A 24,381-nucleotide genomic window follows, 5' to 3' on the forward strand; every position below is an offset into this window, starting at 1 on the left:
TTACTTTAAGGCTTAGTCTTGGTGTTGCACATTCTATGGGTTTTAATAATCTCATGTATCCACCATTAGTGTCATACAGAATAGTTTCACTGCCCTAAAACCTCTGTTTTAGCGGAGATGCCTCCTCATCCCTCTCTCCCCTAACCCATGGCAACCACTGCTCTTCCTCTCTCCAAGTTTTGCCTTTTCCAGAATGTCATAGTTAGAATCATACAGCACATAGTCTTTTAAAGCTTCTTTCACTTAGTAATACGTGCTTCCTTTTTTTCCCCATTTTTTCTGTGGCTTGACAGTGTGTTTCTTTTTACTGCTGAATAATATTCCATTGTCTAGATATACCACAGTTTATTTATGCATTCACCTACTGAAGGACATCTTTGTTGCTTCCAAGCTTTGGCTTTAAATTTATTTTTAATTATATCATTGAAACATACATATATGCACTTGGAGGAAAAAGTAAAGTAATACAGACAGAAATACTAATTTCTTTGCCACTACTCCACCTCTTCCAAGTTCATTACATTCCCCATGTGTATCTTTCTAGATCCTTCCTAAGCATTTGTAGATATTTACGTACACAGAGTACATTAGTTATCTATTGCTCTGTAACAAATTACCTCAAACTTAATGTGTCTTTAAGCAACAGTGAACATTTACAATTGTACAGCTTCTGAGGGTTAAGAATTTGGGTTTTATTAGGGGAGTTCTGGCTCAGTTTCTCACAAGGTTGCAGTGAATCTATCAGCCAGGGCTACAGTCATCGAAGGCTTAAATCCGCTTCCAAAGAGGTTAACTCACATGGCCGGCAAATGGATGCTGGTTGCTCTGAAGGGCTGCTTGGGTGTTCTCACAACATGGCAGCCAGCTTCCTCAAAGCCAGGGAGAGCAGGGGGAGTGCTCAGTATCTTCTGTGACTCAGCCTTGGAAGTTATACATTACCACTTCTACAGCCTCCTGTTGGTTACATGGGCTATGAGAGGGATGTGAACAGCAGGAGGCAAGGCTTACTGGGGACTGTTTTATAAAGACTGGTTACCATGTGCAGAACCTCCTCATGGAGATATATATATATATAGTTTTTGTGGAAAACTTTACATTTGGGAAAAGGAAAGTTACAAATCTTAATCATTTTTAAGCTTTACTGATACACACAAAGTAAGCAGTATTAAAACAAATCCCATGCCAGTTTGTAGCAAACAATCTGTGTTGAGGAATTTTAGCCATCATAGTAGTGAAAAAATGATTAAATATCAACATATAGTGTGACGATTTAAACTTTGTGAGAATGAATCTGTTAAGGCTTGGATATGGGAAGATTGCAAGAATAAATTAACTTTCACATATTTAAAGTCTCCTTACAAGAAAACCCTACATTTATCACAGCGCTGAATGTGCTATGGAAAGCACATGCTTACTGAAAACAGGCTCTAAGTTTTAGTTTTCCTTTAAAAAGGCAGCCCACTTGCCCACACTCTGATTTATCTTAGGCTTGGGCTCATTCATTTTGACCTCAGTGATTGGGCTTCTCCTTATTCACAAACAGGTGTTTGTCTTACAATTCTGTTGTCTACTCACCATCACACTGCATGAGGTCAAAGTAGAAGTCTGTTTGGAAATGCGACGTCAAACATCGTCCGCTGGGGAGTAGAGCAGAGGTAAACACGGTGAAAGGTCCTGCAGCAGCAGCCAGCCAGACACAGTCAGGACTCGCCTGGGATCATAAAAACGCCCTCCTGCCAGCATGCCGGCCCCTCACCCACACACAGAGCCATGGGCCATTGTTTACTGTCCTGACCTCACAGTGCCATGACTATTGATCACGGAGGAGTGCAAACATAAGAGTACAACAGTGCGATGGGCTGGAAGAAAACTCACATCAAAACACCTGTTGGTGTCTTCCGACGTCATAGCTTCAAATGTCCCATGACCTCGGGGCTTGGCTCTTCCATGCCACAGCCCTTCCAAACAGCACATCCGGGGGCCACTGCGTGCTGTCTCTGCTGCAGACCCTGTGCTCGTTACTTAATCCCGTTGGAAAAGGGACACTGGAACAGACAGAAAGTAAAGGCAGGGAGTCTGGGGAGAAAACTAGCCAATCAACGCACATCTAATGAGTACTTACTGTGTGCAAAGCTTTATATTTTCCACAATATATATCATCATCAGCTACTCCATATATTTTATGTATTTATTTGTATATTGTTGTCTCCCTTTTCCAGACAATAGAATATGAACTCCCCAAAGGCAAGGATTTGTGTCTGTTCTATTGACTGCTGTGTCCCCAGCACCTAGAAGCGTGTCACATAGCCAGCATGCAGTAACTACGAGCTGAGTTAGTGAATGGAAGCACCATGCTAATACGTAATCACAGCAAATACTTACTGTGCACCAACACATGCTAGGCTTAGCAATTTGCATGATTTTTTCTGTTTTAATGTTCACAAAGCAGGCTCTAACATTATCCCATTTTACAGATGAGGAAACTGCAGCTCAGAAAGGCCATATAACTTGCAGAAACAGTGGCACTGGGGTTTCATCTCAGGTGTTCTGTCTCTTAAGTCTTTAGTTTAGACCAAGCTTCCAAAGCCTCACTCTGGGAAAGTTACAAAGACCAATTAGACGCAGTCTCTCTTCCGCAAGCAGAATACGCTAGTTGGAGATAAAAATCTAGAAATAAGGCCAGGCATGGTGGCTCAAGCCTGTAATCTCAGCGCTTTGGGAGGCTGAAGTGGGCGGATCACAAGGTCAAGAGATCAAGACCATCCTGGCCAATATGGTGAAACCCTGTCTCTACTAAAAATACAAATATTAGCTAGGCATAGTGGTGTGTGCCTGTAGTCCTAGCTACTCGGGAGACTGAGGTAGGAGAATCGCTTGAACCCGGAAGGCAGAGGTTGCAGTGAGCTGAGATTGCGCCACTGCACTCCAGCCTGGCGACAGAAAGAGACTCTGTCTCAAAAAAAAAAAAAAAAAAAAAAAAATCTGGAACTAAGTCAGAACCAACCAGGGCAGTAATGGTATGAAGTGTGATGGGGGTGCAGAAGTGAAAATGGGTGGGCAGAAAAAGATAAACAGCAAGATGACTACTAATAGTATTATTTCTAGATGGTGAGACTCTAAATGTTTTAATGTTCCTATTTCCTACTTTATCTACATTTTCTAATTTTTCCATAGTAAACACATATTGATTGGTTGTAATAAGTATTGTAATTATTACAAGTACTGTCATAAGAAAAAATACTTATGTTGAGAAATTTTCTCTTAAAAATTTAAAAACAGGCTGAGTGCAGTGGCTTACACCTGTAATCCCGGCACTTTGACAGGCTGAGAGGGGAGGATTGCTTGAGGCCAGCAGTTAAAAAACGAACCCGGGGCCGGGCGCGGTGGCTCACGCCTGTAATCCCAGCACTTTGGGAGGCCGAGGCGGGTGGATCACGAGGTCAAGAGATCGAGACCATCCTGGTCAACATGGTGAAACCCCGTCTCTACTAAAAATACAAAAAATTAGCTGGGCATAGTGGTGCGTGCCTGTAATCCCAGATACACAGGAGGCTGAGGCAGGAGAATTGCCTGAACCCAGGAGGCGGAGGTTGCAGTGAGCCGAGATCGCGCCATTGCACTCCAGCCCGGGTAACAAGAGAGAAACTCCGTCTCAAAAAAAAAAAAAAAAAAACGAACCCGGTCAGCACACCATCTATACCAAAGGAAAAAGAAATTATGGGGCAGGTGCAGTGGCTCACGCCTGTAATCCTAGCACTTCAGGAGGCCGAGGCTGGCGATTGCCTGAGCTCAGGAGTTCAAGACCAGACTGGGCAAGATGATGAAACCCCATCTCTACTAAAATACAAAAAAAAAAAAAAAAAAATTAGCCAGGGATGGTGGCGTGTGCCTGTAGTCCCAGCTACTCCGCCCAGGCTGGAATGCATGCAATGGTGTGATCTCAGCTCACTGCAACCTCCACCTCCCGGGTTCAAGCGATTCTCCTGCCTCGGCCTCCTGAGTAGCTGGGATTACAGGGATGTGCCACTATGTCCGGCTAACTTTATGTTTTAGTAAAGACAGGGTTTCTCATGTTGGTCGGGCTGGTCTCCAACTTCCAACCTCAGGTGATCCGCCCACCTCGGCCTCCCAAAGTGCTGGGATTACAGGCATGAGCCACTGTGCCCGGCCAAAAAGTTTTTTAAAACCACACTAAATTAAACTTTAACCCAAGGGCTGGCTGCTGAGGAGAAAATGTATCTCAGGTTACTTGCAGCCACCTCCGGCAAGCAGGGCTAGGACTCCAGTGAGGCAAGCAAGCCACCTGGCTTTGACATCAAATTTAAGGGGGTGCCAGAAAACTCAGCACTCATAATAAATAGTATGTGTATATATATTCTGTCTCTCATACATATATGAGACAGAGTTTCGCTCTGTCACCCAAGCTGGAGTGCAGTGGCACGATCTCACTCATTGCAACCTCTGCCTCCCAGGCTCACACGAGTCTCCTGCCTCAGCCTCCTGCGTAGCTGGGATTACAGGAGTGCCCTCCCATGCCTGGCTAATTTGTGTGTGTGTGTGTGTGTGTGTGTTTAGTAGAGACGGGGTTTTGCCATTTTGGCCAGGCTGGTCTCGAACTCCTGACCTCAAGTGATCCACCCACCTCGGTCTCCCAAAGTGCTGGGATTACAAGTGTGAGCCACCACGCCCAGCTCATTAGCTGTTCTTCCTGATCCTCTCCCTTCTCCCACCCCCGACCCTCTGACAGGCCCCAGCATGTGTTTTTCCCCATCATGTGTCCATGTGTTCTCATCACTTAGCTCCCACCTATAAGTGAGAACACGTGGTATTTGGTTTTCTGTTCCTGAGTGAGTCTGCTAAGAATAATGGCCTCCAGCTTCATCTGTGTCCCTGCAAAGGACATAATCTTGTTTCTTTTCATGGCTGCATAGTATTCCATGGTGTATATGTACCACATTTTCTTTATCCAGTCTGTCATTGATGGGCATTTAGGTTGATTCCATGTCTTTGCTATTGTGAATAGTGTTGCAATGACCATATATGTACACGTGTCTTTATAATAGAATGTTTTATATTCCTTTGGGTATATATGCAGTAATGAGATTACTGGGTTGAATGGTATTTCTGTCTCTAGGTCTGTGAGGAATTGCCACACTGTCTTCCACAATGGTTAAACTAATTTACACTGCCACCAACAGTGTAAAAGGCCACATTTTTCTCCACAACCTAGTCAGCCTCTGTTGTTTTTTGACTTTTTAATAATAGACATTCTGACTGGTGTGAGATGGTATCTCATTGTGGTTTTGATTTGCATTTCTCACATCAAATTTTTTTTTTTTTTTGAGATGGAGTTTCGTCCTTGTTGCCCAGGCTGGAGTACAGTGGTGTGATCTTGGCTCACTGCAATCTCTGCCTCCCCGGTTCAAGTGATTCTCCTGCCTCAGCCTCCAGAGTAGTTGGGATTACAGGTGCACGCCACGACACCCAGCTAATTTTGTATTTTAGAAATACAAAATTGGTTTTGAACTCCTAACCTCAGGTGATCCGCCTGCTTCAGCCTCCCAAAATGCTGGGATTACAGGCATGACCCACCGTGCCCAGCCCACATCACAGTTTTAAACAAAGATAAGACCAGGTTTTTGTTTGTGTGTTTGTTTGTAGAAGCAGATCCAGACGCTATAGAGCCTGAAGCTTTTCTAACTCTAGGTGCTCACGGAGATGCAGGGGATGAAGCCTTCTTTAGAAAAAGTTTAAAAAGTTCCATTAAAAATTAGATTTAATAAGTATTCAGAATAAGAAAATAGTAAAGCTTAAACATTTAAAGACTGACATATACCACAAATATTACAAAATGTATTAAACATAATTTTTAAATTAATTTCATGACACGTCTCTATAATATACTTTCCTCTCTATTTTTGTAGGAAAGTCTTGGAAGACCTTTATGAAGTTTCTTTTGAATGCAGTTGATGAAAAACGTAGTAGAGGGGCCGGGCATGGTGGCTTACACCTGTAATCTCAGCACTTTGGGAGGCCGAGGCGGGCAGTGGGCCGATCACACGAGGCCAGAGTTCGAAACCAGCCTAGCCAACATCTCTTTCAAAATACAAAAAAATTAGTCAGGCATGATGGCACATGCCTGTAATCTCAGCTACTCGGGAGGCTGTGGCACAAGAATCATTTGAACCCAGGAAGCGGAAGTTACAGTGATCTGAGATAGTGCTACTGCGTCCAGCCTGGGTGACAAAGCAAGACTGTTAAATATATATATATATATATGGATTGTGCCAACAAACGCAGAAATCTGATACATTCTACTTTGTGTGATCACCGTAAAATAAAATGTGACTCTATGTGAGCCCCTCCAAAAAGCATCTGATACAGTTTGGATGTTGTCCTTGCTAAATCTCATGTTGAACTGTGACCCCTAATGTTGGAGGTGGGCTTGGTGAGAGGTGATTGGATTATGGGGGTGGATTTCTCATGACTGGCTTAGCACTCTTCCTTGGCGCTGTCCTCACAATAGTGAGTTCTCGCAAGATCAATTGTTTAAAAGTGTATGGCGCCTCCTCCCACTCTCTCTCTTGCCATGTGACCTGCTGGCTCTCCCTTCACCTTCCACCATGATGGTAGGCTACCTGAGGGCTCCGCAGAAGCCAAGCAGATACCAGTGTACAGCCTGCAGAACCATTACCCAATTAAACCTCTTTTCTTTATAAATTATCCAGTCTCAGAGATTTATAGCAATGCAAGAACAGCCTAACACAAGCACTTTGCTCAAACAAAATCTTAGGGAATCTTAATGTGCAAAACAGGTGAAAGTATGGTTTCTCAGCTAAGTTTGGAACAGAGGGCCTGGAGCTCACATTAGCCCGGGGGTTCCTAGGGCAACTCTGCAGAAAACAACATCTTAAGGGGGATAAGGGAGAGGAGGATGGACACATGGTCGGTGTCAGATTATGTTGGGGTGAGGAGTTTGGACCATATTTGGTAGGCGGCTATGATTGACATCAAAGATTTCTCTATCAGAGCTGCACCAGAGGGCTGGAGGTGAGTCACACTAGGCAGGAGGCAGCGATCTGGAAAAGGAAGGAGTCGACAAGAAGACGTTATAATGAAAGGAAGAATGGGCAGAAATTGGACCAAGTGGCCAAAGGTAGCCAATGAGAGGAGAGAAGTCAAGTGCTGTAATGAATCCAGTTAGAATAATGTTGAGTGCTACATTGCTTTAAAAATTTTTTATTGGGCCGGGCGCGGTGGCTCATGCCTGTAATCCCAGCACTTTGGGAGGCCGAGGCGGGTGGATCACGAGGTCAAGAGATCGAGACCATCCTGGTCAACATGGTGAAACCCCGTCTCTACTAAAAATACAAAAAATTAGCTGGGCATGGTGGCGCGTGCCTGTAATCCCAGCTACTCAGGAGGCTGAGGCAGGAGAATTGCCTGAACCCAGGAGGTGGAGGTTGCAGTGAGCCGAGATTGCGCCATTGCACTCCAGCCTGGGTAAGAAGAGCAAAAAACTCCGTCTCAAAAAAAAAAAAAAAAAATTATTGTTTAAATTGTGGCAAAATATACAAAACAAAATATGTTTACAATTGCTTTTTAAATTCTGCTGTTTTATAAAATTGAAAGATATTTGCACTAAATAAATAATTCAAACAGATAAAGGGATCTGCAATGAAAAGTAAGTTTCCCTCCCACTTCATATCCCTTAGCTCTCAGAGGCACCCCCTGCTGACTGGGTTTATGTACCTTTTTTTTTTTTATTTTGACAGCATTCTCAGGAAAAGCCTGTCACCCAGGCTGGAGTGCAGTGGTGCAATCATGGCTCACTGCAGCCTCCTCCTCCTGGACTCAGGCAATCCTCTCACCTCAGCCTCCTTAGTAGCTGCAACTATAGGCATCCACCACCACGCCTAGCTAATTTTTCTATTTTTTCGTAGAGACAGAGTTTCACCACGTTGCCCAGGCTGGTCTCAGACTCCGGGGCTCAAGCGATCCACCCATCTTGGCCTCCCAAAGTGTTGAGATTGCAGGTGTGAGCCACCGCGCCCAGCTACTTTTTTTCCTCTTAACTATTCTGTACTTTCTGGTTTTTTGTTTGTTTCCCTTTGAACAAACCAGCCGAGTTTGTTCTTTCGGAGGAAGTTGATAGAAGAGAGAAAACTCAGAATAGTCAAGTTCAGAGAAACTGGCATGTGACTGAAGGGAAGTTAGGGAGAAAATAGCCAGGCTGTAGAGTTAGACCTTGAGCCAAATCCTGGCTCTGTCACCAATTCATTGATAGCCTTGGGCACATTTCTTGAGCTCTTGGAGGTTCAGTGTATTTTCTTTCAAAATTATTCTAATAACGTCTTCCTGTTAGGACACTCTGGGCTGCAAGCGGCAGTGAACTCAATTCCAGCTGGCTGAAACCTAAGGCTGTATTTTTCATCCCACACAATAGGAGGTCCAGCCACAGTGCACATTTGCTCCCAATGGGGCTGGGATGGTATCACCACCCAAGGAGCGGGGCTTGGGAACAAGGGTGTAGAACTTTCAGTTGTCACAATTCCAAGGGCTGCTAGCAGCATTCTTAGGGTGGGGCTCATGGGTGTTGGCAATCTTAGAGTGTCGGCAGCAGCTCACCACATCAAGGAACTGTTCTGCTGAAAATGCCGATAGCCGGCTCATTGAGAAGCATCGACCTAGCCATTTGATCACATGATCATGTCAAGGACCTCCGTTCTTCTCTCTTCCATTTCTCATGCTCATTGCCTCACCTCTGATGGTAGCAGGGTGGCTGCGACCATTCAGGGTGATACAATAATATCCAGGAAACAAGAAAGGCCATATATATATATATTTTTTTTAATTTTTATTTTATTTATTTATTTTTGAGACAGAGTCTTGCTCTGTCGCCCAGGCTAGAGTGCAGTGGCCTGATCTCTGCTCACTGCAACCTCCATCTCCTGGATTCTTTCACCATGTTGGTCAGACTGATCTTGAACTCCTGACCTCGTGATGCCCAACTCAGCCTCCTAAAGTGCTAGGATTACAGGTGTTAGTCACCATGCTGAGAGGCCATATCTTTTACTTTCTCTTGGAGAAAAAGGAAACTTACCTCGGGAAACAAGGAGCTTCCTCGAAGGCTCCCCCTACGACGTCTTATTTGCTCCTTCCTGAACCCATCCTAGGCCGAGGTGCTGCTCTTAAGTCACACAGATGCCATTCTGGAGCAGAATGGGGTCAGCTTCCCCTGAGCCAGGGGTTTTGTGTGGGACGGTGGGGACACCCGTTAGGACAGGTCAGCCACGCTGCCTGCCCCGCCACCTCACTAGGTTCCTATAAGGATTACAGAACACATGGTCTCTGTCATACAGTGAGAACACAAAGCTCTTCCCTCAAAGAAAACTGTCAAACGTGGTCATTCCCCTAACCTTTGAGTTCTGCTTCACATAGAAAAAGTGGGCAGGCTCTGTGGACAGGGAAGTTGAGAAGGCGAATGAAGGGCGTTCCTTCCAGAAGCTGAAAGAGGCTGGGGACAGCACCTGCTCCTGGTGATGTGGAAGTGGGAGGTCACCATCAGTCCTGGACTCCCAACGTTTTTTCTGTTCATCAGTTAGAATCATGTCACATGTTTGTGTTTATCATGATGACTATTGATAGTCATCCAAAGTTAAATTTAAAAAAAACTATGAAGTATAAGTGAAATGAGTTAAAGGGCTGTAAGATCTATATGAGAATAAAAACTTGACACTGAAACTTGAAGAATTAATAGAAATTCAACTGTAGTCTAGTGGATCCTTTAGAATTTACAGAGTTTTTTATCTTTAATTTTTATTTGGTGGAAATAGTCTAAGAATTTTATTACCAAAAAAAGCATGTAAAATGAATGATTACACAACTAACAGAATAATAAAAATAGAAGCAAAATTGAGTTAAAACTGATTATTTAGAGGCAGAATCCATTTAGGGTTCTTCTTCTAAAATACGAAGGATTCTACAACTTAGTAATCTTAACAAATTTTTATCACTTGTATGTTAAGAATAACTGCGGAATTTAAAGTATGCATAACTGTTACTTTCAGAAACATTTTTCTGTTTGATCCTCAGGCCAGTCAGCTCTGACTTACAAGTTACACTGAGACACAATTATTTCAAATCATGTTAAAGTCTTAATCAAGTGAACATAAGTAAAGCATAGTAAAATGGAGAAGCCAAAGAGATTAAGAATTTAAAAAAATATATAAAAAGTCTTAAATCATTCTTATTTACTCCTCAACCTCTTGGTTGTAAGAAGGTGAGATGGCCCCTTTTAACTGGGTGACTTTTTTTTTTTTTTTTTAATTGAAAGCAACATGACTGTCTCAAGTGGAATTCCAGAGAAGGCTGCAATGGGGCCCAGAGAGTGGACTGTGCCAGCGTGCTTCAGCTCAAATCCTGGCTCAGCAGTTTGCTACCTGGGTAACAAGAGCTATTCATTTAACCTCTCTCAGTCTCCAAGATCCGTTGTTGAGTATAATCACCATCCTCATCCCATAGGGCTGTGTGAGGACGACAAATGATGTAAGCAGTGTTTAGTACACGGTGACCAGTAGGTGTCAGCTGTACTAGATACCATTCTAGCCCTGGCTCTTCTGGACTGGCTAAATGGCTTTGATTAAACACATTATTTAAATCTCCCTGGCTTTATATTCTGAGCCCTTAAAGTTTCTCAATTCTATTAGAAGCCACACATACGAGGAAAAAAAAAAATGATCCAGGCAAGCAGAGTCATGTTTTTTTCAAATTCATTGCAAGTTCATTCCCTTGCCATATTTCAGTTTGTGTTGATAAATGGGGCCTAAGGTGCTACAGAACTTGATCCCTTCATGTTATAAGGCTTTTTTTTTTAAAGTTTCCACCGCTGCAGTTAAGCCCCTGAAAAATCACTGTGGCTGTAGCTTAAGCAAACTAATCTCTTTCAACAAGCCAAAGAAGAGTTAGGAAAATTATTTGTAAAATGCTTTTTCTCTTTTAAAATACTTAAAATTTTAAATACTTAAAAAATACTTTGCCATATTTTATATGGTGTAGGAGAGGAAAGGCTTTTCTTCTACTATCTTAGGTTCTATGGCGGGGCCTGAGAATTAAACTCACAAAGGCAGCTAAGCAGGAGAAAAGTATACCAGTTTTACTTAATGTGAATATTTCCATGTGTATACAAAGGCCTTCCTATATAAGAAATAGAGACCCAAACAAGTGGATAGGTTTGAGAGGTTACATACCCTTTTAACAAAGAATGACAAATTGCGAAGATGTGATAAAACAAAGGGAAAAGGGGTTTGGGCTAGGGTCAGTAAACTGTCAGAAAGGTATCAGGAAACAGGGAGGAAACTAATGAAAGATAAACGTTAATTTAGTAGGTTTGTTTGAATGAATTCATCTCTGCATTGACTTCCCATCTCTAATGATAAGCATATTCTCCTCTTCCTGGCACACGGAAGGCATCTTTCTTATAGAATATTTATGCCCTGCTTTTAGGTAGAAGGGGGAAGTTTGAGAGTCTCCCAGCATCTTCTCAATTGCTTCCAGCTCAAAATAACCAACATGCCAAAATGGCATATTTTGGGGTGGCATGTTCTGATCCCCTTCAATTCCCTATCTGTAATTTCACAGGAATTTTCACATATTAAAAGCTGACTTGGTGGATGTGAAGAGAAAAATTGGATCAGTAGCTGAGTGATAAGAGATTTGCAAAAGGAGAGAACATGAATTAAAACAAGAATAAACAAACAGAACAACAGCAACAATAAACCTAAACGTACTTCTCCTTATCCCATAAATCAGTCTCCCAATCCTGGGAATAAGCCAGTCCAATCAAATGGTTGACCCTCACTGATCTGATGGAGTGTTAACTTCCTGTTTTTAAAAGTATAAATTAGACCTCATTTGTCCTATCTGATTCACACAGAAGCAGAATTTTTCACCAATGATTGTGCAAGCTCCTCTTTGTTGGGCAGTGTATCCAGGGCACAACATTTTGAAGTACAATAGTCGCTAAACTATTAATTTCTGACTGGAATACTTCCAGTGTTTGCATAGTGGTACTGAACTCTGGCTCTATTACCAAGGGAAGATTTAGGATCACCTCTTCTCAACCACAAATTCTAAAACTTGGAAATAAGGTCCTCGACGACATTGACAAGAACTTGGAGTGAGGATATAGTGGGTATTCTATGCCATCTCATCTGGTATGTTTATCTGGCACTACTATATGAATGAAGGAGCCCAAGTTTGTAATTTGGCTAGTATTCAACGTGGAGTACACGGTGATGGAAGGACCCAGATATCTGAGTGCACACTGTCCTGACCTTTTGGGTGAAAACCCTTTTACATGCCTTGTTGCCACATAAAATAAAAAAAGAGTAAGACCAGTGTTGTTCATGGTCAAAGTCAGAGTGGAACCTGCAATTCTCCAGATCTAATGTGTTTCATGACCCTTGTCATTGGTCATACCAACATCTGCACACCTCCATGTGCTCCTGGAAGAGCAGAACTCATTACCAAATATCTGATAGAGGAGGCCTGCAGTCTGGCTTGGGACGCTCTAAGGCCTGGCTCTGTTACTTGGCCAAGTTATCCCAGGCTTTTGGTCTACTCATTTGTAATTTTTGGTGTCGGGCATGCTAACCATGAAGCAGCTGAATTATCTCAGATTGTGCAAGTGTGCCCTGTGAAACAGCTGAAACATTCAGTAATTTAGCAAATGTCTGTACCTAAAAGTCAGTGCTGGAACCACTCACGACTTCCATGAGGGGTTTGAGAATGCTTATCTATAGAATCTCACCACAGGGTTTGAGCATAACATTACCTTGGTATATCACCTAGGAAGGGTTCAGGACCATTTCTGTTTTCAATGCAAAGGGGAAAAATCCTTTCCAATGACTTCACCTGAATTATTTGACATTTCCCAGCCCAGACCCCAGATCTGGTGATCAGATGATCCCAGCCCCAGCCTTCACACCACTGCAAATAGAGAAAAGACAAGATGTTCCTGAGAGAGCCCTGCCCAATCTAAAGATTAATAAAGAAAATAAATACTGTTGTTATTTTTTAAAACAGCTCTGTTTTGGGTAACTTGTTATGCAGCAATAGGTAACCAGAACAAATGGTAAAGCCTGGAGCCTCTGAATGTCTAGAGTAAATATTTTAGCAGCGGAGGCACATGATGTAGGACTGAACACACTTCAGCAGGGTAGGCTGCACAGTCTAAATTTCAAAAAGTTATTTTGCCTGTTACATAATTTAACGATTAACTTCAGGGCTTTGGATCTCAGAGTACAGAAGACCTGGGCCCTGTCTCCGGGGGAGAGCTCAGGGGACAGCAAGCTTGGGAGAGCAGTCCATCCCCACCACCCACTGTGCCAGAGCGGAGGGGTGCTGAGGGAACCACAGATCACTTATCGTTTCTGGAACTTTCAGGAGGCAAGGGGGAGGATCCCAAAGTCCCCATGGGCCCTGAGGGGGTGCACAGTGTTTCTGCTTCTGAAGTCCTTCCTTGGCTTCTGAGAACAACTATCTCCCATTCCCTCCAACCCTTCTGGCTGTTCATTCTCTATCCCCTTTGCAGGCTCATCCTCCTCCTCCTGACCTGGGAACATCAGGGTTGCCCAAAACTCAGTTCTGGGCCCTCACCCCTTCTTCTCAGCTATAGACCTACCGTGGTATAATAAAAATAGACATTTGGTCTTTGTCCTTGGTTCCTGGAATAGAAAGCCTGAAACTCTTGGACTTTTCTGATAGGACATTTGTTATTACTCATGTCGTTAGTGTTTGTTGTAATAAAATTGTTTGTTATTTATAAAGAGTCCCTTTTGATCACACCTGAATTTATAATAATAAGATGACTTAGAATGCGCTCCCTAGAGAGCCTCAAGATGGGCTGGGTACCAGAAACAGCAAGTGATCAGAGGACTGGAACTTTTAACTCCACCCACTGACCTCCAGAAAGGGGCCGGGGCTGGAGACTGAGCTCCTGAGGTCTTGAACAGCAAGGCTGGTGGAGCTCCTGGTTGGGGAGCATGTGGAGACCCTGGAGGCTGGTGCACCCAGAGAGCCCCTGGGAGTCCCATGCCCATCCCATACTCTGTCTTCTATCTCTTCCCTTTGCTGGTTCCTGAGTTTTCTCCTTTATAATAAACTGGTGAACTCAAGCAAAGTTTTTTCTGAGTTCTGTGAGTCATATGGAAGTGGGGTGGCTCGTGGGAACACTGAATTTGTAGCTGGTGGGGCAGAAATGCGGGCAGCCTGGGCACCCCATTTGCAAGTGGCTTCTGAAGTGGGGGCAGACTTATGGGACTGAGCCTCTAAACTGTGGAGACAGACACTAGCTCCAGGTAGATAATGTCAGCATTGAATTGTTGGACACCCTGTTGGAGAACTGGTGTTAGACACCGCTTGGTGTTGAAAAGAACCAGAGAAGCTGAACCGGCTCAGAACAGAATTCATGATCTTGCCCTCCCTCTAGTCGTCTTCTGCCTCTTCTGGGGGTCCTTGCCCCAGTGACTGCTACTGTCTCTACCCAACAGCTCAAGTCCAAATCCTAAGGCACCTCCCTCCTCCTACCTCCCCCCTCCTACCTCCCCCCACCTCCCCCTACTTGGGGCCATAAGTGTGCCACATTGGTTTTCACTCCTAAGTAGTTCTCAGACTTGTCCACCCCACCACCATCATCTCTTAAGTATGATGACCCTTCACTACAACAATGGCAATAGCCTTCTGTGGGGCCCACTCACATTGTTTCTGTCCCCAGTAATTTGCTCTTTGTCCTGGATCCAGAATGATCTTTTCAAAATTTAAACCTGGTTAGTCACATTCATGACTCAAAACCTTTCGATGGCCTCTCACTGCTCAAGGTTGAGTGGCTGTCCCCTCCCATCCTCAGCTCTGCCAGCTCCTTCCAGCCCCAGCCTTCAAACCACTGCAAATAGAGAAGAGAAACTGTGGTCTTCTTCCAGTCCGGGCCCCCCAACACTTCCTCCAACACAGAGCCCCTGCGTGGCTCGGCATGTTCTTCCCTGCAGTCTGAGCCGTTCCTTCCACCTCACCTTCCTCACAGGCCTCCTGACCAGCTCAGCATCGGCCAGAGGGGTTGAGTTTGTACAGTGCTGGCCCTTCCAATGCACTGAGAGCTCCATGGAGGTGGGACCTCTAGCATTTCCACCATACAGAGGAGGGTGGGCTGGGCCTGGGACCAGGCGTGACCCTGAGAGTGATGCCTCCTCCAATTCCATGCCCCAGCACCTCCTTCACCTCCTTCTGGTTCCTGTCCTGGAGTGAGCACGTGCCCCAACAAGGGATATAGCCGAAAGATTCACCACCACCTCAAAATCTCTTTGAAGTCTTATTTTATCTTTAAAATAGCTTGTGAATTTTGTATGCAACTCCATAATGCGGCAATGTTTATTTAAATGTAAAAGCAATGTCTTCTTTCCCAAATCAGAGTTGCTGCAGGACGATGGGCCAGGTGTGCCTGGGGCCTCTTGGAGGTGCCATGCCCAAGTCGAGACACAATCATGGAATTCCACACTGGGAATAACATAACCAGCAAGAGTCCAGCAAGGGGACCAGCAGGGTCTGGGTACAGGACACCACATCCAGCCCAGGCTTGGTAGTAGTGGGAGAAATGTTTCCTCTAAGTTGCCTGGACTCAGATCCCATGACTGTCAACCTGTGGGGCCTTGGTGATGAGAAATCTTTCTGGAGTGTTTTGTCCTATATGCAGGCAGGAATGATGTGATTCCTATTTCGTGGATAGGACATCCCGTAGCTGCTCAATCAATTAATGTTAGCTTTTTTTTTTTTTTTTTAGACAGAGTTTCACTCTTGTCGCCCTGGCTGGAGTGCAATGGTGGTGGGGCCTCGGCTCACTGCAACCACCGCCTCCTGGGTTCAAGCGATTCTCCTGCCTCAGCCTCCCGGGTAGCTGGGATTACAGACATGCACCACCATGCCCGGCTAATTTTTTGTATTTTTAGTAGAGATGGGGTTTCACCATGATGGTCAGGCTGGTCTCAAACTCCCGACCTCAGGTGATCCGCCTGCCTCGGTCTCCCAAAGTGCTGGGATTACAGGCGTGAGCCACAGCGCCGGGCCTAATGTTAGCTCTTAACACGCTCCTCATCCTCCACTCACCATCTTTTAACCTCCCCCCACCCCCAACCCTCTCTCCCCGCCAACATGGCTAAGGCCCTGGCCCCTTTCAATTCTGCCAAATCATGACGTGTTTTAGTTATTAAGCCTTAATTAATTACGTTTCTAAGTTAGTGGTTCTGTTTCTAGAATCCCCAACTTTTTATATAAATAACTGTATACACATCCTCATAGATTCATCAGCAGTTCCCAGATACGGTCCCCAGAGCCCAGCATCACCATCCCCTTGTTAGAGATACTTCCAGGACCCAGCCCAGGCCCACGGAGTCAGAAACGCTAGGGAGCTGAGAGCAGTGGGGCGCCCCTGTAATCCCAGCTACCTCAGAGGCTGAGAAGGAGGACTGCTTGAGGCCGGGAATCTGAGATCAACCTGGGCAGTACAGCAAGACCCCCATCTCGAAAAGATTAGAAAGAAACTCTGGGAGTGGGGCCCTGTGACGCGCCAACAAGCCCCCGGGTGAGGTCTGTACATGCTGAAGTGAAAATCACTGACTTAGACGGTCAAGGCGGCCTTAAAACAAAACCAAGAAAAACACCACTTTTAGAAGTTCCCCCAATCCCCAGGTACCACGCGCACTCCCCCGCCCCTCCCGGGCCCCTTGCAAGGCCGGAGCGGCAGGGCGGCAGCTACGCAGTCTGGGCCCGGGCCAGGCCCCCACTCCAGGCGGGCGGGGAAGGGGCGTGGGGCGCTGGCGTCCAGTAGCGGTGGGAGGCGGTGCGCGCGGCGTGGGCGCTGGCCCCGCAGGGCCACTCTTCTCTCTCCCTGCGAGACCCGGGGCGCGGACTCGCGGGCGCGGCGGGCGGGCCGGGGGGAGGGGCGGGACGTGCTCCAGGCCCCGGCAAGAATGGCCTCCGGCTGCTCTCTGCTGAGGGCCATGGCCTCTCCCCCGAGCGTCCCCGCACGGTCCCTGCCCCAGTCTGGCCACAGCCCACCCGCGCCGCCACTGGGCAGATGCGGGCGGCGGCTCCTGCTTCCCGGCTTTCGGAAGCACAGAGCCGAGCGCGCCTGACCTAGTCAGGCTTCCGAGTGGGACTGGAGCCCAGGGCGCCCTGAAGTTTGGGGAAGGCAGGAGCAGAAGGGAAGAGACGCTCCCCGCTCTCCGGCGGCGCGGGACAGGCCTCCTTCCAGCCTCCGCGTAAGCAAGTTTTCTCCAGTTGCGTGCTGCACAGGGGACTCCCCAGGCCCGGGAGACAGCCGAGAGGGGAGAGCTCGGTGACCCTCTGGGGGGCAGACCCGTCAGGCCAAGTTCATGGGCAGGAAGTCTCTGCACGTGGGGGTCTCTGACGGTTGAGTGCAAGCTCTGCACCCCACTTCGAGGCGCTCCAGAGGCGGGACAGACGCGAGCCCCGCCGGGGTGAGGGTAGGGGACGCAGGGAAGCTGCAAACGACAGAAAGTCGCCCCCCACATTCCACCCGAGCACTCAGAACTCGCTTCCAGGTGTCCCAGCGGCCGCGCCTCCCCGCCCTCGGCCCTCCCCCTGGCCTGGGCAGGTTCAGCCCGGAGGCGGTGTGGCCCCGGAGCCGGCCCCAAGCCCGCATCCTCCTCCCACTTCGCCCTGGGCAGCCGCAGCTAAAAGCCGGAGGCTCCAAAGTGGGACTGCGTTCTCTTGTCGAGCCTGGGCCGACTCGCCTCGGGGAGGGCGAGCCTGAGCTGGAGCCCTGCGCTCCTTCCACCGCCCGAGAAGTTAGTTAAGTCTCCAGAGGGGTCCAGTTCCGCCCGGGCAATTCCAGGGACGAACGGCGTCATGGAGCCCACAGGGGCGCGACTAAGTTTGGAGGCGCGGGGACCAGCGCCCTTTGGAGGGCCCCCGCCGGCCGAGGAGCTGCCCGCCCCGGGGGTCCTATGCGTGGAGGGTAGCGGCGACGGCGAGGGCACTTCGGAGACCCCGAGTCCCGACGCTCAGCTAGGCGATAGGCCCCTATGCCCGAAGGAAGAGGCCGCCCTCCAGGAGCAGGAGGAGCTGCTGGAATGTCCCCGCCGCTGCCGCGCGCGCTCCTTTTCCTTGCCCGCGGACCCCATCCTGCAGGCGGCCAAGTTCCTGCAACAGCAGCAGCAGCAACAGGCTATGGCGCTGGGCGGCGAGGGGGCGGAAGACGCGCAGCTCGGCCCGGGCGGCTGCTGCGCCAAGTGCAAGAAGCGGGTGCAGTTCGCGGACACGCTGGGGCTGAGCCTGGCCAGCGTGAAGCACTTCAGCGAGGCGGAGGAGCCGCAGGTGCCGCCCGCCGTGCTCTCGCGTCTCCGAAGCTTCCCCATGCGCGCGGAGGATCTGGAGCAGCTCGGGGGCCTGCTGGCCGCGGCAGCGGTGGCCGCGCCCCTCTCAGCGCCGCCTTCCCGGCTCCGGCCGCTATTCCAGCTCCCGGGGCCGAGCGCCGCGGCCGAGCGCCTGCAGCGGCAGCGCGTGTGCCTGGAGAGCGTGCAGTGCTCGGTGGCCCCGGGCGCGGAGGTGAAGGGCTCCGGCCGGGTGCTCAGCTGCCCTGGGCCCAGGGCTGTGACCGTGCGCTACACCTTTACCGAGTGGCGCTCCTTCCTGGACGTGCCGGCTGAGCTGCAGCCCGAGCCGCAGGAGCCACAGCCACCAGAGGCGCCGTCGGAGGCTTCCGAGCCCCGGTCCGGGGATGCCGAGAAACAGCCAGGCGCCGAGTGCTTCCGCTTCTCACTGTGCCTGCCTCCGGGCCTGCAGCCTGAGGACGGAGAGGAAGCCGACGCGCACGGCGTCGCAGTCCACTTCGCGGTCTGCTACCGCTGCGCGCAGGGCGAGTACTGGGACAACAACGCAGGTGCTAACTACACGCTGCGCTACGCTCGCCCTGCGGACGCGCTCTGAGCCTGGAGCGCTTCGAAGAGCCGTGGGGCGGGGCTAATCAGCACGTGGAGCTCGGGCCGCGGTCCCAAGGGACTTGCTGGGCTGCTTTGCTGAGCATGGCGGATCTGAAGGGATGGGGCGCGTGGAGGGAAAGTGGGGAGACGTCGAGCTGTCGACTCACATCCCAGCAGACACGTGAGCAAGCTTAGAGAGCCCAGGCAAGCTCCTAGAGCCTCCGGCCTCAGTCTTCTTGTCCTTTGGACCTTCCTACATGGCCTCTAGAATTCCCAGCCCGCGCAGAATAGAAAGAGACTCCCAAGGCCCGGAGCGGCTGCCTCCAAAGAAAAAGGCTCTCGACTCCCGGGCGTGGTTCTAAGACCTTGGGATTGGTTTTTAACTCTAAATACCATATTTTAGCCCTTGCAGCTTGCTGGAAACCCCTACGGAAAGGACAAAGCGTCCTGCCACCGTGCACCAAAGGAAAATGCCACGGACTGTGGGTGCACGGTGCGTGGGACTTTTACACCCCAGCCTGTTTCTCAGAGAAAACCTGGGCGGGGCTGGGCCAAGCCACCCTTTTCTTTTGACTGGGATGTGGGAAATGTTTGCCCAGACTTGGCGTTGTTTACTTGTGCGATTGTACAAATGTCCTTTAAAAAAGTAAAGGCCACTCGCCCCCCTCCCCTTTTACGCTGTATTTTAACTCCCGTGCGGTTGGGGAGGCATTGGCAGTCGGCCAATCTTTGTCAGCTGATGATGTGCGCACTTTTAACAATCGTTAAACAACAGTCTACAAATTCCTCTCCTCCAGTCCTTCCGCTCTGCTGCAAAAGGGCCCCAATTTCCCACGTGCTTTAAAATGTTCTGTAGAAAGTGTTCTGTCCCCTGCCGTAAGGACGTTTGGTGAATTGAAATGCCAGAGTCCTTGGGCAGGCCTTGGCTGTGATCTGCGAGAACCGGCCACACACGCCCCAGCGCCCTTTGTGTAGACAGAGCACGCTGTTTTGAGACCCGTCCGGCCATTAGCAGTCAGAGAAACTGGGCCCTTTTAGTCGCGGAACTGCGAGCGCAGGGGATGGAGGATGGAAAGGTGGCTTTCTATTCCTCTCAGAGCCCCAGTGCAGAGTGGTGACTTGATCGACGAGGAAGCAGGCCCAGCGAGTCAATGCTACACAGACGCAGATGGGCACCTTGGCAGGCCCGTGGGGTGTGGGGTGGGGTATGGACGGCCTTGGCCGCTGTGCTGGCTGTGGATGCCAAGATGATGTAGCCCTCTGTGCATGAGCAGGCAGGGGGCCATCCTGAGTGAGGTCATGAGTCTGTCACCCCTTGACTCTGCCTCAGTAATTGCCTTTTTTTTTTTGAAAGTCTTCCCGTTTTACAGCACATGGAGAGTATAATCAGTGGTTTAGGGGATGGTAGTCTCTAAGGAGGGACAGTTTCACTGTTGCTTGATAGAACAGGGCTGGGCATACATACTATAGCCCATGGGCCAAATTTGGCACACAGCCTGTTCTTGTAGGGCCTGTGACCTAAGAATGGTTTTTACATTTTTATTTTTTATTTTATTAATATTTTTTAAGATGGAGTTTCATTCTTGTTGTCCAAGCTGGGTTCAATGGTGCGATCTTGGCTCACTGCAACCTCTGCCTCCCATTCAATCAATTCTCCTGCCTCAGCCTCCAGAGTAGCTGGGATTATAGGCGTCGGCCACCACACTTGGCTAATTTTTGTATTTTTAGTAGAGATGGCGTTTCACCATGTTGGCTAGGCTGGTCTCGAACTCCTGACCTCAGGTGATCCACCCACCTCGGCCTCCCAAAGTGCTAGGATTACAGGTGTGAGCCACTGCACCCGGCCTTACATTTTTTAATTATTGAAAAAATTCAAAAGAATGCTATTTGGTGGTACATGAGAATTATATAAAATTCATATTTCAGTGTTCATAAATCAGGTTCTACTGGAACACAGCTGTGCACACTCGTTTCTGTATTCTCTCTGCTGCTTCCATGCTATGCAGCAGAGTGGAATAGACACAGCAGAGACCAGCTGGCAAAGTGTGAAATATTTCCTGTCTAGCCCTCTTCCAGAAGACTTACCAACCCCTGCTCTAGAGAAGTAGTAGTTTTTAAACACTGTATGCTGAAAATTACAGTTAATAAAGCATTTAAACTTTTAGTGAGTTTTGGACACTTGAAATAAACCTCCTTTGTGTAAAGGTAAGACTTTCTTTTACTCTCAGTAATCTTGTTTAGAATAAGCACAAAAATGTCAAAAGTGCGGTTATTGTTATATTGGGGAGGGGAATCTACCCGTTGCCTTCTTTCACCTAAAAAATAATAACACATCAGTGCAACTGAAATGTAGCCCATCTGAAAACTACAAAACTGCCAGATATTTCTGTGCTTCAAAATGTGGTGTCTTACACAACAGAAGTATTTAGTTTGAACTTTGGGTTGGAGATATTCCTTTGACTATGGCAATGTCTCCCAGAGTAAACTGATCACAGGAAATTTTTTAAATAATTTATTGGCAGAAAGCCATGAGGAGTTAACAAATTATAATTTAGACTTTTATAAATGGTCACATAGATGAAATAATGAATACTTAATCACATATGCTTATAACAACTTTATGACTAAAAATGACAAATGATAACACAATTTTTCTGTTGCTAAATATAAAAGCAGTCAAGCCTTCTCACGTATCATTAGGTAATCTTGATCTGGTATACCATTTTTTAAAAGTTCATTATTGCATAACCATATTTTTCCTATGTATTTATAAATACACTGATTTTTAAGATATTGACAGTATACATATTCTATAACATTGTTTGAAAATGCTGGTTTATGTGGCAATAATGCAACATTTTAGATTGTTTTGAATTACTTAAAATTAAATGAGGAGCCCAATATAATGATCCAAACAGAGATCTTTTTGTCTAGTATCCTTTAAAATGGTAACCCATTAAATCTAGAATCAGAGAGAAATAGATTTCTAGTGGTGTGTACAGAAGACTTTCTGTTCTGTCATAACACCATCACTGATTTTCAAAACTATATTTTAAAGTTCAAATGATTCATTTTAAAACCATTTATTTCATAATATAATGAGCATCCAGTATGGCTGCTAGGAAAGAAAACCTTGTGTTGCTCTCCTTCCAGTCTCAAAGACTCCGGCAGGCCTTGGCTGTGATTTGCGAGCGGTGGTCACACACACTTCAAAAGTTCAGAATTTGGGCCGGGTGCAGTGGCTCACACTTGTGATCCCAGCACTTTGGGAGGTCGAGGTGGGCAGATCACGAGGTCAGGAGATAGAGACCACCCTGGCTAACATGGTGAAACCCCGTCTCCACTAAAATACGAAAAATTAACAGGGCGTGGTAGTGCACACCTGTAGTCCCAGCTACTCGGGAAGCTGAGGCAGGGGAATCACTTGAAACCGGGAGGCAGAGATTGCAGTGAGCCAAGATCACACCACTGCACTCCAGTCTGGAGACAGAGCAAGACTACATCTCAAATTTAAAAAAAAGTTCATAATTTGGTAAGATATTTTAAGCAGCCCAGTATTTCACCAATGCATGTAGTTTTTCCAAAGCATTAGCACTGGCAATCTTTTGAATGTCAATTTTATTTTATAAAAGTGCCAACTTCTCATTGTAGACTAATAGAAACATTCTGCAATGAAATGTAAAGGTAATACAAATAGGTTTTCTTTGATTTTTGAAAAGTTATTTCAAAGGAAGGGGCAATATGATCAGAGTCAGGAAGTATTTCAGAGTATATTTCCTGAAAGGAACACACATACACACACCCCACCACCGCAAACAAAATTCCTACAGCGTAGTCAGTGCTTTTTTGCAGCAATGTTTGCTTCAACTTGAGTAAGTGAAGATCATTCTCCTTAAATATGTAATAACTTAAAAACGTTACCTAGCTCTAGTGATAAAAATGAAGTTCTCAGCTGAGTTAATGACCCTGTCCTCCACCAGAGAGGGAGTCTAGTTTCTTCTTCACTGGCAAGCGTGTCCATGGATCACTGGATGAGGGGATGTTGGGTGAAATGTGTTCCTATCTAGAGCTTCAGAAGCACGGGCTGGGAATATGGCAAACTGTATGAAACCACATTTCTCCCTGGGAACCTTCTGGTTTATGGAGCAACGTGGTCAGCCAATTCCAAGATTTAACTAGGGAGGTCAGGATCCTGCTCCAGGAAGTGTGCTCTCTACTGTGGATGCCCACTGAGCTCTGGGGACACCAGGAGTCTCTGTCCAGGGCAGCAAGGGCCGTGGCTCAGGCAACCTTTCAGGAGCAAGTGGGAATGGGGGTAGTTGCTGTTATCCACAAACCTCGACTATAGGGGCAGCGGATTTTCTCTTCTGAGTGTGCGTGGGCTTTCCATTCTGACCATCCCCTCACCGCAGTGTCCTTTCTTCTGCCTTGACCCGGGGTGAGGGCTTCCCTGGAACACTGTGGCTCTTAAGCCTGTCCGCAAGGAGTCTGCCCACAGCGAACCACACCTTCCTGCTCAGTTCATTTTAGGAGTGTTAGCATTGGACTCTTCATACATAATTTCACAGGTTTCCATATTTCAGCTTTCTAGCACGACGGTTTCTGTTTTAGCAGGCCAAGATTTTTCATCCCCTGACTCAGTTGTGTGTCTGTTTGGAGCGTTGTGTCTTGGAGCCCCGCGGGGCAGCGTGATTGGTGCCACGTGTTCTTTGTCAGGAGTGTAAGAAACAGCCCTAGGGAGGAAATGATCTTTTGTTCTTTTGTTTTTTGTTTTTTTTTTTGTGGCATCGTGGAACTGAATCAAACTTGCATTTTTGGTTCACACAATGGGACCCAGGTTTGTAGATTTAAAGAAAATGCCGTGACATGTGGAAACTTAACTGGCAACACGGATCGTGAGCTATTTGCAGTCCAGCCTTTGTTCAGCCAGTCCCCAAGATGCTGGGACCTGATGAGCTCCTGGAATTGAGGATGTGCTGCCTGAAGTCACTAAGGCAAGGGGCTTCGAACAGCTGACAACTGGGGCTCATTGCAGTGTCCTGGCCTCCCCTCCTACAGAGTGGTCCTGGTTGTCTTGTGAGTAAGCAGGCAGGTGGCTGGAAACCTGGGTAACACTGTTCTGTTGTTATTGTTGTTGTTTTTGAGACAGAATCTTGCTCTGTTGCCAGGCTGGAATGCAGTGGCGTGATCTCAGCTCCCTGCAACCTCCGCCTCCCGGGTTCAGGGTTCAAGCGATTCTCCTGCTTCAGCTTCCCAAGCAGCTGGGCCTACAGGTGCGTGCCACCACACCCAGCTAATTTTTGTATTTTTAGTAGAGACAGGGTTTCACCATGTTGGCCAGGATGATCTTGATCTCTTGACCTCATGATCCCCCCGCCTCGGCCTC

The 24,381-nt window shown here is 47.3% G+C and overlaps 1 protein-coding gene across 1 annotated transcript; it reads left to right on the forward strand.

Annotated features, from left to right (window-relative positions):
- The first annotated feature begins 17,777 nt into the window (after nucleotides 1-17,777).
- Nucleotides 17,778-19,786, forward strand: PPP1R3G (protein phosphatase 1 regulatory subunit 3G). The gene has a single exon (XM_012440336.2). The coding sequence runs from the start codon at nucleotides 17,923-17,925 to the stop codon at nucleotides 19,000-19,002; it is 1,080 nt and encodes a 359-aa protein (XP_012295759.2). The 5' UTR covers nucleotides 17,778-17,922; the 3' UTR covers nucleotides 19,003-19,786.
- Nucleotides 19,787-24,381: the final 4,595 nt, after the last annotated feature.

Source organism: Aotus nancymaae, unplaced genomic scaffold (assembly GCF_030222135.1).
Source record: "Aotus nancymaae isolate 86718 unplaced genomic scaffold, 86718_ANA_hifiasm-v0.15.2.pri h1tg000051l, whole genome shotgun sequence".
Lineage (NCBI taxonomy): Eukaryota > Metazoa > Chordata > Mammalia > Primates > Aotidae > Aotus > Aotus nancymaae.